The sequence below is a fragment of the Pezoporus occidentalis genome, unplaced genomic scaffold, assembly GCF_034315485.1.
Source record: "Pezoporus occidentalis ecotype Australia unplaced genomic scaffold, CSIRO_AGI_Poc_V1 ctg31, whole genome shotgun sequence".
Classification (NCBI taxonomy): domain Eukaryota; kingdom Metazoa; phylum Chordata; class Aves; order Psittaciformes; family Psittacidae; genus Pezoporus; species Pezoporus occidentalis.
In genome coordinates, this window is record NW_026915052.1 from 6626450 (window position 1) to 6641078 (window position 14629).

The window sequence follows — 14629 nt, forward strand, 5'->3', positions numbered from 1 at the left end:
AGCATTACCAATCCCATTTCCACACATCTCTGATTTGAGAAATGCATCAGTGTTAATAACACTAACTTCTAGAGAGGGGAACACAGAGCCTATGTCTTGCTGGAATCTTTTTGGTGGTGGTGGTGGTGGTTTTGTTTTGTTGGCTTTTTTTTTACCTTTCCCTTTCTTAGACTAGCAGAAATCATCTTATAATCATCAGGAAAGATGGCATATTCCTAGAGGGGTAAGAGGGACATGTTTCTGTTGCTTTTTCTGAAGTTTACCCCTAGAATTATTCCTGTTAGTCTGTGGCCAGGTTTTTATGTTCTTTGGTTTTCTAAGATCCTGTGTTTTGCAAGGCACAACCCTGATGCTTAATGCTCTAGACTCCCTCTTCACTGTAATTTAACAAAAGTACAGAATAGATAATAGCAGTCAAATCATGTGGTCAGTTCAGAGAAGCAGTTTATTGCCACTGGTTTAGCCTTCTTTGCAAGAAATATATGTAGTTTGTGTCTTTCAGAGTGGATAGGCCCCACACAGCCTCTTGTACCTATACTATTTCAGCACTGCAGCTGTTAGCACTTGTAAGAGAGCCAAATACACAGAGCAGGATCTGTAATTCGTTCTTTTCTTGAAAAGTACCTTACTTGTTGGGAATGAGGCCCTTCTCCGTATGACAAAGTGTGATAGAATCTAAGACCTATTAAGGAGTAAAACAGAATTGATTAAGGAATGACCTCTGTAATCTAAAGTTGTGAACTGATACTCTGAAGAGCATAGTCCCTGACTGAGTAACTGAATGAACTGGCTGGATTTGGAAATGGTGGAGACTGCTGCCACTAGAACTTAAAGCCAAAGCCTGGCCATTTCACTGAGGTGTGAAAGGAGCACAGAGGACTGACTTAAACACCAAAGCAGGATTTGCTGAATGTTTAACTGTGTGAAACCTGGACCAACATATTTGGCTTTTAATATGGCTGTTAAATTGTTTAATAGTCTGCCTTTGATCAAAGTTTTTAAATGGTGTCACAATCAATTGTAGCAAAATCTGGGGTTGGGGAGGTAATGTTTGTTGGTTTGGTTTCTTTTAAAAAGGTATCCATTTGTCCTACAGAAGTTTTATTCCTTTTAGCCTCGTACTTGAAGTTTTATCATCCTATTATTCCAAGAATGATAAACTGCTGAAGCCAGTGTGAAGGGTGAAACATCATAGCCCTGAAGAGGCCAATATGTATCTAAATTTTGGATTATTTGAAGTCTTATATGTCCAGTGTAAAGGGACCCAGGTATCTTCCTAGGAATGCAACTATCTGCAGGACTTCATGTGAGCTGAGGAACACAGAAGGGTCACTAATGGCCTTGAAAGCTTCTATCTTTTTGTAGGAATGATCAGGACCTTAGCATCTTGGAGAAAAAAAAAAAAAAAAGGCAAAATATATGTAAGCATATGTTCTCAAGAATGTCCTAATACTTCATATTCTATGGCTGTGGGCAGCCAGGGTAGAAATTGGCTGTGTGAGATGAATAGCTTTAGTCTCATCTGCTTTGCTTTTCCATTCCTTCCTTTCCAAGAAAGGAACTTTGTGAAGTATCAGTCTCAAGTATAGCTCCTTGAGGCACTTAAAACCAAAAGTAAAAGAGCTGCGAAAAGAATGTTGTAGGGAAGATTCAGTTAGCTATAAAAGAATTAGTCAAACTTGTCAAATTCTGCCTTCTGTAACTGAAACTAAAATTGCAATCCACTTGCACCAAGTCTTTGTTGTGTGTACTTCAGTGGTACTGACAAATCTTTTCTTTGAGATCTGTTTTGCCCTGTAAATGTGCACAGATTCTGTTAATAACATCCATAGTAAGTACAGTGCGATCATCCCGTTCTGTGTATATATGCGTTATGAGTGAAGTTAATCTTTCTGCAGAGTGCCTGTGGTATATCTGTGTTACTAAGCACAGCAGTCTGCATTATCATTTTGTTTTCTTTCTTGCCCAGAGTCAAGGTATGGGCACATTGAGTCACGGTGATGGGATGTAAGAGAGTGTCACATCCTTCAAGCGCAGCCTTTTGGACTCTCGAAGTTGATTCCAGTCTCATCAAGAAACAGGAACTCTTGTTAATTTGACAAGGCTTCCAAAAGCTTACCACTTACTGTTAAGGGCAATTTTTCGAACACAGTGCTTGCTTTCCTGACTGAAGGATAATGAAAGGTAATAGCCCAATCATTTAGAAAATCATAGAATCACAGAATCCCAAGGGTTGGAAGGGACCTCAAAAGATCATCTAGTCCAACCCTCCTGCAAGAGCAGGGTAACCTAGAGTACATCACACAGGAACTTGTCCAGGCGGGCCTTGAATATCTCCAATGTAGGAGACTCCACAACCGCCCTGGGCAACCTGTTCCAGTGATCTGTCACTCTCACAGTAAAGAAATTTTTCCTGATGTTCACATGGAACCTCCTGTGCTCCAGTTTGTACCCATTGCCCCTTGTCCTATCACTGGACATCACTGAAAAAAACCTAGCTCCATCATGCTGACACTCACCCTTTGCATATTTGTAAACATTGATGAGGTCACCCCTCAGTCTCCTCTTCTCCGAGCTAAAGAGACCCAGCTCCCTCAGCCTCTCCTCATAAGGGAGATGTTCCACTCCCTTAATAAAATATCTGTTTCCACTCCCTTATTAAATATCTGTTTCTTACCAGCCATTTCTGCTCCTTAGCTGGCACAGACGCGTGGATTTTAACTGTAATATTTTCATGTTCAGAAAATCTGTGGCCAAGGATGAGAATTTTGATTGTGCAAAAGAAATTAGGAGTAAAGGGAATTCCATTTTTAAGATGAAAGGAGGAACTGTTAAAATGGTGGTCCTTACTGATTTAAATACTCCTGTTCTTATTTCTGCAAAACTTGTGATCAAATGCTTTGGGGAAGAGTCTGGGGCTGGAAGAGCTTGACCTTTAATGCATATGTAAATATGACTTTCAGTTGTGTATAATCTCTCCCATACAACAGATCTGTGGGTGTCCATAGGGACAGAAAGATCCTATGAGTCTTTATTATATATCACAAAAAATCACAAATTATTCCTGTCAGTGTGCAGAGTGCTGCTAATGAACAAATTTCATTCCTGAAGTAGTATCTGTGATGGATGTGAGGTTGTAAGAAGTACAGTAAGTAAAGTAAAACAAGGTTAATCTAATCTCCATAAAGCTGACAGGAAAAGAAACCATGTATTTAAAGTGAAAGTAGACAAAGTAGGTAACAGGCCTCTCTTGTATTTCACTCATTCATTTGTTAATTCCGAAGTTTCTTCTTGAATTTTATGAGACAAAGCAATATTATGAGCTAAAGTTCAATGTAAACCAAAGCCTGATGTAACATGGAAAAGAGAAAGTGGGTACCAGTGGAATGTATTTTAAGAAGTATGTGCCAAGGTAACACACCTTTTATTCTTGCCATTAGCTCTTTCTTTTTTTTTTCTTTTTTTATTCCCACAATAAAAACTGTAAAAAAGAAAAAATACATTATTCCTCAGCAGTAATAAAAATGTCCCTGTTTTCAGTCAGTCTACTGCAATAATTCTACTTTAAAATAATATTTTCAAATACTTTTTTGTTTCCAATCTGAATGCTGTTTCTGAGATGATACAAATAACTACAAGTGTGTTGTGTCCACTGATGCCATCTACACTGTCCCCTTGATCATAACTAAAGGTAAGCTCTAGAGGTCTGGCTTGACTAGTAACTAATAAATGAGCTTGGAAGAACTGTGAAGTTAGACAAAATCGAGAGTCTTTGCAGGACAGATTTGCTGCAAGTAGAGTGGGGTGAAGCAGGATGAAAGACTCTACCCCCTGCTGACTTTAAAATGAGCACTGTGTGTCTTGCCCTTTGCATCCACTGCACAAAAAGAACATGTTTCCAAAGGTACAAGCATTATGCTTATGGGGAAGAGCCTTTGTGTTCCCTGTACTCAATGAAAAAAAAATGATACGAAGCATATGTGTATGAAATACGTGGCACCACCAATGTGAATGGGAAATACCTCACACCTACAGTCTTCTTGTGTCTGACAAACTCTGTTATGCTGAGAGCGATTGGTAATCTTCATACTCATATACATGAGGCTCTGTGTGCAATATCAAGATCTGAAACAAACATTTGATGGTTAAAATTGGTTGGCCAAACTGTGACCTACTTTCTTTTCTTATATGTCCTTGCAACATTCATGATTCACTAGTCTTTTTAGGCTCAAACATAAATATAACACTGTACAAGCCATAAACTCACCCTCAATTACCAGAGTATCTATGTGAAAACACCTTTCATAAGACAGCAGTCTTCAGTTTGAGGCCTAGTTATTACACATAATAAGCCAAATTCTCCACTGATGTCAGTGTGGCAGGGGGGGTGAGTCACTACTGACTTTGGACCAGTTTTAGTGGAGAAGATGGGAATGATAAAATGCACCTTGGCACCGTTCTTTTAGTGGAAGTGAACTTTGCATAAACAATGTTCCAGGACTTGGGAGTGATAGGCCTGGGCATAATGACAACATTCCTTATTCATCTGCATATGCTTCCTACAACCAGGCAAATGCGTGGCTGCTCTTTGAAAGAACCCAACCACATTAGGTACAGAAAACTTGCTTTAAATCAACACCAGGTAAAACTGATATTGCCCATCTGCCCTACATTTCATTGCAGTAGGACAGAGCTTTGCTGTAAGTACCATTTTTTAAATATAGTACTTTTTAATAAAGCCTTTAGCACAGCTTGGGCACAGGCTATTTGGTAGTATGGTAGATTACCTTATTTAAGCCAAATAGTGATCCTGTGCCAGGCACTGCAGCACTCTTGATGGATAGCACAGGAAGATGTCAGCCCTCCTTCAGCTTGCCAAATGGTTCCAGGTATGCTTATAGAGGTTCCCTGCAACCATTTGCTTTACAATGACCTGCAGCAAAGGAGAAGAAACAGCAGAGCTAAGACAGAAGAACTGAACAGAAAAGCAGTGCGTCTGTTGGTAATTAGCTTCATGGGATTATGTGCAGCTTTCACTGAAAATAATGAACTGTAGCTTAATTTCCACTGAAATTGAAGGAATAAATTGATCTTTCTCCTATCACTCCAGAAAGAAATCAAAATTACTTCATTGATGTCTTGCTATTTAGTGTAGGAAATTTGAGATCAGAAACTAAAAATAGTAGAGTGAATGTTTATCTTTTTGGTATTTTAACAGGTGGGTCCCTAACTCCTGGTAGAACTGAAACCACTGAAAGACAGCAGCGTTTGAAATCCCCCTGCCAAACAAACTTCACTTAGAATTTCAGCGGGAAAGAGTTGAAGTTTGACAATAAATATGAAATCATCACATCTGATGATGGCTTGACCCACACTGTGAAAACTAAGAGTTTTCAGCTCAGATCAGACTGGAGATCTAGTGCTGAACACTCTGCTCTTCATAAGTAATGCAAATTAAGTATCTTTGGGCAGTTAGTGGATCAAACACAAGACAGTGAATTTGAGCTGCAAAATCCATAAAGCTAAAGTGCAAAACCTCAGAGACTGGGCTGAGAAAACTGGAAGCCCCAGTCTCATAAAGCTAGTATGTGGACTAGCAAGCAGAGGAGCATCAAGACCTTTTCACACTGGAAGCCTAGAATGTCTGCTGCGCAGAAGCCTATGTTATATCTTGCAAAAGCCCAACCCATTTATTCTGATCCATGAAGAGCTTACTGGTATGTGCCATTTTTTTCTTGACAGCCCCTTGCCCTTTTCCAGGGGTTCTAATTCAGTTTGTCAGTGATCTTAAGAACACTCAAACAAAAAAGAAAGGAGAAGCCTGGTGGGAGTGTGTGCTGGCTTCTGAAGATATCAGCCTGAAGAGGATGAAGAATGGACGAGTGATTGAAAGGTCTCCAAAGTACACCATTGAAGCATGAAGGGAAGAGAGGACAACTTATCATTAATCTGCTGAGCCGAGTGACTCAGGAGATTAGCACAGAGGTCGTAGGCTATGCAAGACAGTGACCCCCATGAGCAGTGCCAGTGTAACTGGAAGGTAAGTGTGAATGATTCAAGAGGAAGAATAGGACACTGAAGAACAGTGTAGAGAGAGTGTTCTCCAGTGAACTCTTCAGGCAGAGGAGCAGTGCTGCTTTGCTATAACAGCTAGGAAACTGACATGAAATAACATTACCCTGTAGTCTATTTTACGTTTAATGTGGAATAAGCCCTCAGTCTGTCCCCCCTCTCAGTAGCGTTAAGGTAATAATTAAGAACTTCCCTTTGCTGTATAAAGTGGTAAAAACATAAAGCAGTAAATCTTCCATTAAAGTCCTTGCACATGTCACCTAAACCAGCCTAGTAAAGTGTGCCATGTGTTTTACTTTAATCAGGGTTGTCCTAGTGAATTCTTATCATATTCTTTAAAGTGACCCATGGGACGTTTGACTGCAGTCTGCTGAGGACCAGCAGCACAACATGAGGCTGGTAAATATTTAATATAGCATTTGTTTGGGGAATTAGTTTTTCAGTAGCATTATTTATGCTATAAATTTAAGTCCATGATTTTTACAGAAAGACATAAGGCTATTAAGATCAGGAAGAAAAGTTGGAAAGCTTAGCTTCATGCTGTAGGCTGGAGAACAAAAGTTAGGGCATGGATTTCAGTGGCTGTTAGTATTTGAAGTTACTTCTGTTGGTTGTGAACCAGCTTTGGACTGTGCCAGCAAGTTTTTTTATTCCGTAAGAAGTGCAGCATTTTAAGACCATTTTAAAATGAACTATGTGGAAGGAGAATAAAATGATACTGGTGTATCTTTCACAGTTTCAGGAACAACTGAGTATTCATAAGTATGGTGGAAGCTTCAGGGCCAAAAGAAGTTCAGCTGTGAGGTCAAACAGATTTTCTCACATGGAAGATCGATATGCTGCTGTGCCCACCCTTGACAGATGTCTCTGTGAGGCTAGCTCTTCCTAATAGTGCTGCATTTTCTATGTCAGGTAATGCCCTGCAAACCCTGTCCTGGTGTACAGACTTGGGTGGAGGTCACTTTGTTAGTTGCATTTTGGCCAAGTATTTCTCATTTTCCTTAAACAGTCCAGAAGGGAGTGGCATCCTAGTGGCATCCCTAACCCTGGCTTTCCAGGTGTGAAGATTCTGTGGCCAGGGTTAAGTGTGGCTGGCTGTAGTGGGCAAGGAACTCCCAGCTCCTGGAAGATGGGTACCAGGCCTGGCATGTGAGTGCTCTCTGTGGGCCATGGCCACAGTGACCTGAAGGGACAGCGTGAGCAGGAGCTTTCTCTGACTGCTCCTCTGAGGCAGAAACCACTTCAGTGGCACGGGTAACCTGGAAAGCTGTGGCTGAGCTGCCTCTGACTCATGTGTCACACTGGAATTGCAGCCCAGTGTCTTCGTTATAAATTCATCTTTACCTATGCAGAGTTCAGTTTCAGATACCAATATTATGTAGGCAGTAGAGGAAGTGTTTGGCAGATTTGGCAGATTTGACAGCTCCTCTGGACCAGGTATGGGTCTGGAGCAGTTCCAAGAGGCTGTCCTCTGCTCCTGCTTTTGTGTTCCTATTGCTTGCATTCCCTCCAGTGAACACATATAAAGAAGGGTAAAAAGTACTTAGGAGCAGCCTTTCTCCATTCCCCTTTCTTCCCAGGATGTCTGATTTACTGAACTGCTCTTCTGAAGGCCTGCCCATTTTGTTAAGAGGTCTCCTTGCCATTAAATACCTCCATGGTGTTTGAAATGCTCAGCTAAAAATCATTCTTCACAGTGTTTCTGTTCACATGCTTCCATCAGGATTTCTTCTAGAGACATTTGCAACCATGAAGAATTTGTGTGTGATGTTCATGCTCTAACTGGAGGATCCTGCCAAGCTCTGTGTTGTCCCGAATGATGTGAAGATGAAAGGAATATGACTCAAGGATGATTTGCCATCCTTGAGTCATATTCCTATCCTGATGATACCATGGCTATGCCATGCCCATGGTAACATCAGTAAGGCTGCAAATCCTAGTGGGACGTTTTCTCCAAATAGCTACTGTGAGGCTTGGCCTGGTGCAAATAAAGAGCTTCTGACTAAGGACAAACAGATGGGCAGATCAGACAAGAACATACCTAATCTTTCCCAGTCTACTGCAGCCTCAGTCTTACTATGTTTCGGCTTTGGATCTTGGCCTTTTCAAAATCTTCCTTCCCAGTTTCCTGCAAAGGCACATTCGTATTTGCTAACCCATTTTTCTTAGCCGATAGACTTGCATCCTTTCGCACAAGGTTGGGTTCTCACTACCCACCGTTCTTCTCTGAAGTCTCTGCTTTTCACAGTAATGAGTAACTGTGTTCTTTGAGTGATAATGCACACCCTTTGTTACATGCCATGTGGCTCATCTAGTCAGGTGCACAGATGACTTAACACTGAATTTGTTTTATCCATAGATCACAGAGCATTTTACCAGCGTAGGAGCTAGAAATCCTGACCACTTAGTCATTATAGAATAGGAAACTGATCAGAGAATTCAGGAACAGGGTTGGAAATAGTGTTTGTTGCAATGTGGCTTGATTCCTGCCTTAGTCTTCTTGTCACATTACAGACATGAAAAGCATCTGGATAGTGAGGCAGGGAGCCATTCACAAACTCATCATTGACAGAATGGGAAAGGGGTGTAAAGGGAGGTAGACATTCAGAGCCAAGGGCACAGTTGCCATTAGAGGTAGCCACCCCATCTCCTTTACTGCTTTTTAGAAGCTGTACACGAATACATGCAGAATCAGTGCTTCACCAGGTCTCCTTACATGGGCCTGTACCATTTTACTTGCTTACCTATGTGCATGAGCAAAACCTCTTTCTGCTTCTTCTTTCCACAAAGGGAGAAAATTGAACAGTCATACTAGTTGATTTTAAGTGACTAAGCATAGGTTTCCGTGTTTATAAATCAGTGATCAAGAATTTTGGCCCGAGCCGTTACTTCAAATGTCAACAGCAACAAGAAAAAAACCTTTTCTGAAATTACATCTAGAAATACATAAATATGTGTATTACTCAGCTCTTGGCAGCCAGATGGCGCCAGATGGACTTTCAGACTTCCCTGCAACACGGAAATAAGCCTCTTTCTGTCTGCTCTACCAAGGCAAGTTGGATAGATACCGCGGCCCAGACAGCGAGACAAACACAGCAGTAAGGATGCTCTGTCTGCAACACTGAATATTTATCATACCTGTATTGCAGTAAAAACCCATCCACAGCAAAGCCTAGATACAGGGAGGGTTAATTTTCCTTCATTCAAAGATATTTTTCAATGCCTTTTATGACTTTCAGTAGAAGATTGTAATTTCTGAACATACAGGTTGTGTGACAAAAATAAAAGGAAAAACACAAATTATGTTTAGGAAGCTAGTTATTTTTCTTTATTGTTACCAGGAAGTTCTTATCATTTTCCCATATTACTCTTAACAAATGAGGGAGAATTTTCTTCACAAGCACTACCTAACTTTGACTCTTTATGATGAGCATAGATATATATCCCAGTGTGGCTTTAGGGATAACAGCACAAAAGACTGCTTCTTGTGCCTTGCAAGATTGAGGAACTTCCTGGAGTCAAAACTCCAGGCACTAAGGAAGTGAGGAACTCTGGGGCTTGCTATTTCCCCAAGGTCCCCCTTGCTCTGGTGAGCTGAACAAGTAAAGGAGGGCAGCCAGCTCCCTGTACAAGAACTAAATTAATTGAGTCAAAACATACTGAAGATTTTGAGTATCCCCGAAGAGTTTCATGAAATACAGAACTCGTACTCCTTAATGTTTTTACTGTAAATGAAGGGCCCAACTTTAGACAACCTTTTCTGGGAACTCGCCGCCAAAGGAAAGATGTTAGGCTGAATTTGCAGCTCCAGCTTTCAAATGTCTTCTTTTCTTTCCAGATTCTCCTGTTATTGAAGAATTTACCCTCAAGCTTTTACTGCACGCAGCCTTACTGTGAAGACTAGCCACAGCAAGCATCAAGGTGCCTTTTGAGGCAAAGCCAGTAGCCAGAGTCACATGGTTCAAAGATGATATTGAGGTGACAGAGGAAGAGAAAGTGGTGGTGGAGAAAACCAGTAACTGTGTCAAAACTAAAACCAGCAAGTATTGCAGCCGTTATGTAAAATCACTGTCAAATTTGTAAAATCACTGTGGCTTGGCTTCTGGCAATCCTTATCTCAGGTTCACTGGTAGGTCCGAAATTATTATTTTATAACGGGACAATCACTGTTAGATGTGTTTGGTTACACATGCTCAAGTTCAGACTTTCTCTTTAGAAATCTTACAGCAGGGCAGAGACTGAGTTACCAAATCAAGTTATTCAAATAGTTTAGTTTTGTTGTAATCTACCCTGACTTACCCCATGAGAAGATATAACCCTCTTAAATAATAGGATATGACCCTATGTCACCCTGGTCAGCTGCTCACACTGCAGACAAACCAAAATCTCCACAGGGAAAAGCAGAGTTCCTGCAACACATGAGGAAAATGTGAAATGAGATGGAAAGCACCCAAAGGCGATGGAGGAAAGCAGGTGACTCACTTTGTTATGGAGAGGAAGATGGCTGGAGGAAAAATCGTGGATCGAAGTAGAGGTGATGAACTACACTACATTTGCTGTGGAAAAGGTGAAGGAAGGGAAAGCCTAGTAATTCAGAATACGTAACATCAACTCTGAGGGCCTCATTGAGCCCCTCAAAACAGCAGAAACTTTTTCTGGAGAATCTGTTAGCCAGCTGGTTTTTAGTGGGGTTTCACAGTCCTGTTTCCCATAGTTTTTGTCCTTTTCCTGCTTGCCAGTCCCCAAAAGAGCACTGTACCCTGTGCTTCAGGGGGACAAGATTTCAAGGACAGAGCTTAGAGGCTGCTCCATAACCAGGATCATGGAAATACCCAGGTCCTTTCACTGCAGGTGTCTTTGGACTCAGAACCCCCTCAGAATGGACTGACCACAAGAGAGGACTGACTGATACACTTAGTGTCAATTCCGTAAGCTTAGTAGAGTACAGCAGAAGTGAAAAGTGTGTTTCTCTAGAAAATACTGTGTGGGAGGAGAGAAAAGGGAATGCTTAAAATCGTTTTGTTTCATGTCAAAAAAAAAACATCAGCAAAAAACTATCTTGGTTAGAAAACGCTGTTGAACTATCTTCTGGGAGTTATAGTTCAGGTACCTCTTGCTCTTATTTTTCCTTTTTGGATTGGAATCCACAGTGAAAGGAGATTTGCAGTCCCCTTTCCCCAAGGCCAGAATGTAGCACAGAAGACACAGTGCAAAAGCAAGTCTGGCCTATTGAAATTACCACCTGAAGTAATATATATAATTTTTCACCTAGAACATTGCATTTCTGTCCAAACTTCCTATGGATTAAGGAAGGCATTTCTGAGCTGCTCTGTAATGCATTGCAGAAAGAGATGATTTTTGAATAAGTGCAAGAATTGAAATATTTAAACAGTGTTTAGAAAAATGTTAGTTAGTTTTAGAAAAATGAATAAACCAAAACATACAAGTTACCCTCCTTGACTTCTTGGCGTCTTATATGGATGTACATAACACATCACACAATTTGGAGTCAACGAATTCTGATTGTACTGTGCTAATTTGATTTTCTTTTTGTAGAGCCTCTGAAACAGGTGTCTCAGCCTCAAGTTGTAGATGTCAGGAAAGAATCTGTACCCATCACCTGGAACTCCGCAGCCCTGGATGGAGGCTCCCCAGTGAAAGATTACGTTATAGAAAAAAGAAAGAAGGGCAGCAGTCTTTGTTTCCCAGTCACCAAAGAGCCAGTCCAAGGTCAGACTAAGATTACTATCTCTTTTATGTAGGCAAAAGGACAATTAAATAAGCTTTGAATGAAAAGTGGAGTTTTGATTAATCAAGGAAAACTTATTCATGACATCCAGCAAAATACACCTTTTGACATACGCTGTTCAAAGTGAAATTTTCAGCCCTCAAATAAGAATGGCTTGATACCCATGAGGGGGGCAAACACTTAGCAGCTCTGAAAGTCACATCTATGGATTTGGGTGCCTAATTTCAAACATTTTTTTTACATTTCTCCCTATATAAATTTGACTGCTTTTACCCAACTTAGACCAGAACTGAATTAAACAAGTGACTGATTTTGTTGTATCCATATATTGGGTTTGCATGGCAAAGTTTTGGTCGCAGGGTAGGCTATACGGATGATTTCTGTGAGAAGGTGCTAGAAGCTTCCCTTATGTTCAGTAGAGCCAATGCCAGGTGGCTCCAAGAGTGACCCACTGCTGGCCAAGGCTGCGCAACGGTGGTAGCGCCTCTGAAACAGCATAGTTAAGAAGGGTAAAAAGCTGCTGTGCAACAGCAACCAGAGAAGAGGAGTGAGAATATGTGAGAGAAACAACTCTGTCAGTTGATAACTGTCAGTAACAACTCAGAAACAACCAAGGTCAGTGAAGAAGGAGGGGAAGGAGGTGTTCCAGGCACTGAAGCAGGCTGGAGCAGGCTCCTGGCAGCGCATGGGGACCCATAGAGAGAGGAGCCCACACTGGAGCAAGTTTGCTGGCAGGACGTGTGACCCTGTGGGGACCCATGCTGGAGCAGTCTGTTCATGAAGGACTGCACCCCATGGAATGGGCTCACACTGGAGCAGTTCATGAAGAACTGTAGCCTATGGGAAGAACCCATGTTGGAGATGTTTGTGAAGGACTGTCTCCTGTGTGAGGGACCAGACACTGGAACAGTAATAGAGTTCAAATTGTTCTGTGATTCTGTTATTCTTCTCTGAGAAGGAAGAAGCAGCAGAGACAATATGGTGAACTGACCACAACCTCCATTCCCTGTCCCCCTGCAATGCTGAAGGAGAGGAGACAGAGTTTGGAAGTAAAGTTGAACCTGGGAAGAAGGGGTGCTAGAAGGTGCATTTAAGATTTGGTTTTATTACTTATTATCCTACTCTGATTTGATTGGTAATAAATTGAGCTAATTTCTCCAAGTCAAGTTTGCTTTGCCCATGATGGTAATAGGTGAGTGATCTCCCTGTCCTTATTTTGACCTACAGGCCCCTCTCCATTTGAGGAGGAGGAATGATAGAGCAGCTTTGGTAGGCATCTGGTGTCCAGCCAGGGTGAACCCACCACAATTCATCAGATAGCAACCATATGCTTAGCACAGCTTGTATAACACATGGGAGTGTTCCTGTCAGCAGCAGTATCTGACTAACAAGACTTTTTCTTTTCCTTTTCTGTTAATATTTTGGTTCTTTCTTGGGTTCTTTTTCTGTCTCATTCAAAGTGTTGGAATTTAATATTAAGTTACAATCAATCACACTATCCAAGAATATCCTCCTTAAGATACCAATATTATTCATGGTAAATAATGGAAACAGTTTTTAAGATAAATTATTCAAGGGGGTTTTATCCTTTTTATCCTGAGTGTGGTTTTGGGGGGTGTTGGTTGTTTGGATTTGGGTTTCTTTTACTCAAATGGAGGTTTAACCTCGGTTGAAAGCTTGGCTGCTCTATTGAGTCGTCATGGGAAGTCCCACTGAGGTGGAGCAAGACATGAGGATATTTTTCCTCAGCATGTATGATTACACTAGGCTATAGACCATAATCTAGTGGAAAGCAAATTATACATTTTTCCTCATATTATACGTATCAAATTTCCATCTCCTCCATAGGGAGAGAGATACAAAAATGGTGCAGACCACTGGAGAAGTGAAGGTTAGACCTAGTTAAGGGGCTCCCTAAATCCCTGAAATTTGTATTGTTCTCCAGCGGTCTATGAGCTGAAATTTCTTCTTGGTTTATATCAGTCCAAAAACAATTAAAAAGTAATAAGATTAATGACTATTGGGAACACTTTTATGGGTGATTAGAGAGTTGTGTAATTGCAACGTGTGTCTCTAGGTACCAGATTCAAAGAGGATGGTCTTCTGGAAGATATATAGAATCATAGAATAGTTAGGGTTTAAAGGGACCTTAAGATCATCAAGTTCCAACCCCCCTGCCATGGGCAGGGACTCCTCACACTAAGCTGTATCACCCAAGGCCTTGTCCAACCTGGCCTTGAACACTGCCAGGGATGGAGCATTCACAACCTCCCTGGGCAACCCATTCCAGTGCCTCACCACCCTAACAGGAAAGAATTTCCTCCTTATATCCAATCTAAACTTCCCCTGTTTAAGTTTTAACCCGTTAGCCCTTGTCCTATCACTACAGTCTCTAATGAAGAGTCCCTCCCCAGCATCCCTATAGGCCCCCTTCAGATACTGGAAGGCTGCTATGAGGTCTCCACGCAGCCTTCTCTTCTCCAGGCTGAACAGCCCCAACTTTCTCAAGTCTGTCTTCATACGGGAGGTGCTCCAGTCCCCTGATCATCCTCGTGGCCCTCCTCTGGACTTGTTCCAACAGTTCCATGTCCTTTTTATGTTGTGGACACCAGAACTGCACACAATACTCCAAGTGAGGTCTCACAAGAGCAGAGTAGAGGGGCAGGACCTCCTTTGACCTGCTGGTCATGCTCCTTTTGATACAGACCAGGATATGGTTGGCTTTCTGGGCTGCAAGCGCACACTGAAGCCAGCTCATGTTCATTTTCTCATCAACCAGCACCCCCAAGTTCTTCTCTGCAGGGCTGC

General features: G+C 41.5%; 1 protein-coding gene and 1 long non-coding RNA gene across 5 annotated transcripts; both read left to right on the forward strand.

Annotated features, from left to right (window-relative positions):
- Positions 1–2661: 2661 nt before the first annotated feature.
- IGSF22 (immunoglobulin superfamily member 22) lies at positions 2662–6012 on the forward strand. 2 transcript variants are annotated; one of them, XM_062628154.1, is made up of 3 exons: positions 2662–3412; positions 3620–3691; positions 5743–6012. In XM_062628154.1, the coding sequence occupies exons 1-3, from the start codon at positions 3358–3360 to the stop codon at positions 5919–5921; spliced, it is 306 nt and encodes a 101-aa protein (XP_062484138.1). In that variant the 5' UTR covers positions 2662–3357; the 3' UTR covers positions 5922–6012. The 2 variants fall into 2 exon arrangements, 1 of the variants encoding a protein (XP_062484138.1); XR_009966542.1 differs by lacking the exon at positions 5743–6012 and adding an exon at positions 5219–5290 and having other exon boundaries at positions 2662–3691.
- Positions 6013–6120: 108 nt separating this feature from the next.
- LOC134168437 (uncharacterized) lies at positions 6121–13934 on the forward strand. Of its 3 annotated transcripts, XR_009966545.1 has the most exons (5): positions 6122–6984; positions 7059–7326; positions 9911–10115; positions 11631–11802; positions 13899–13934. It is a non-coding gene; the product is annotated as an uncharacterized LOC134168437 (long non-coding RNA). The 3 variants fall into 3 exon arrangements; XR_009966543.1 differs by lacking the exon at positions 13899–13934 and having other exon boundaries at positions 6121–6984; positions 11631–12291; XR_009966544.1 differs by lacking the exon at positions 13899–13934 and having other exon boundaries at positions 7082–7326; positions 11631–12291.
- The last annotated feature ends 695 nt before the right edge of the window (positions 13935–14629 follow it).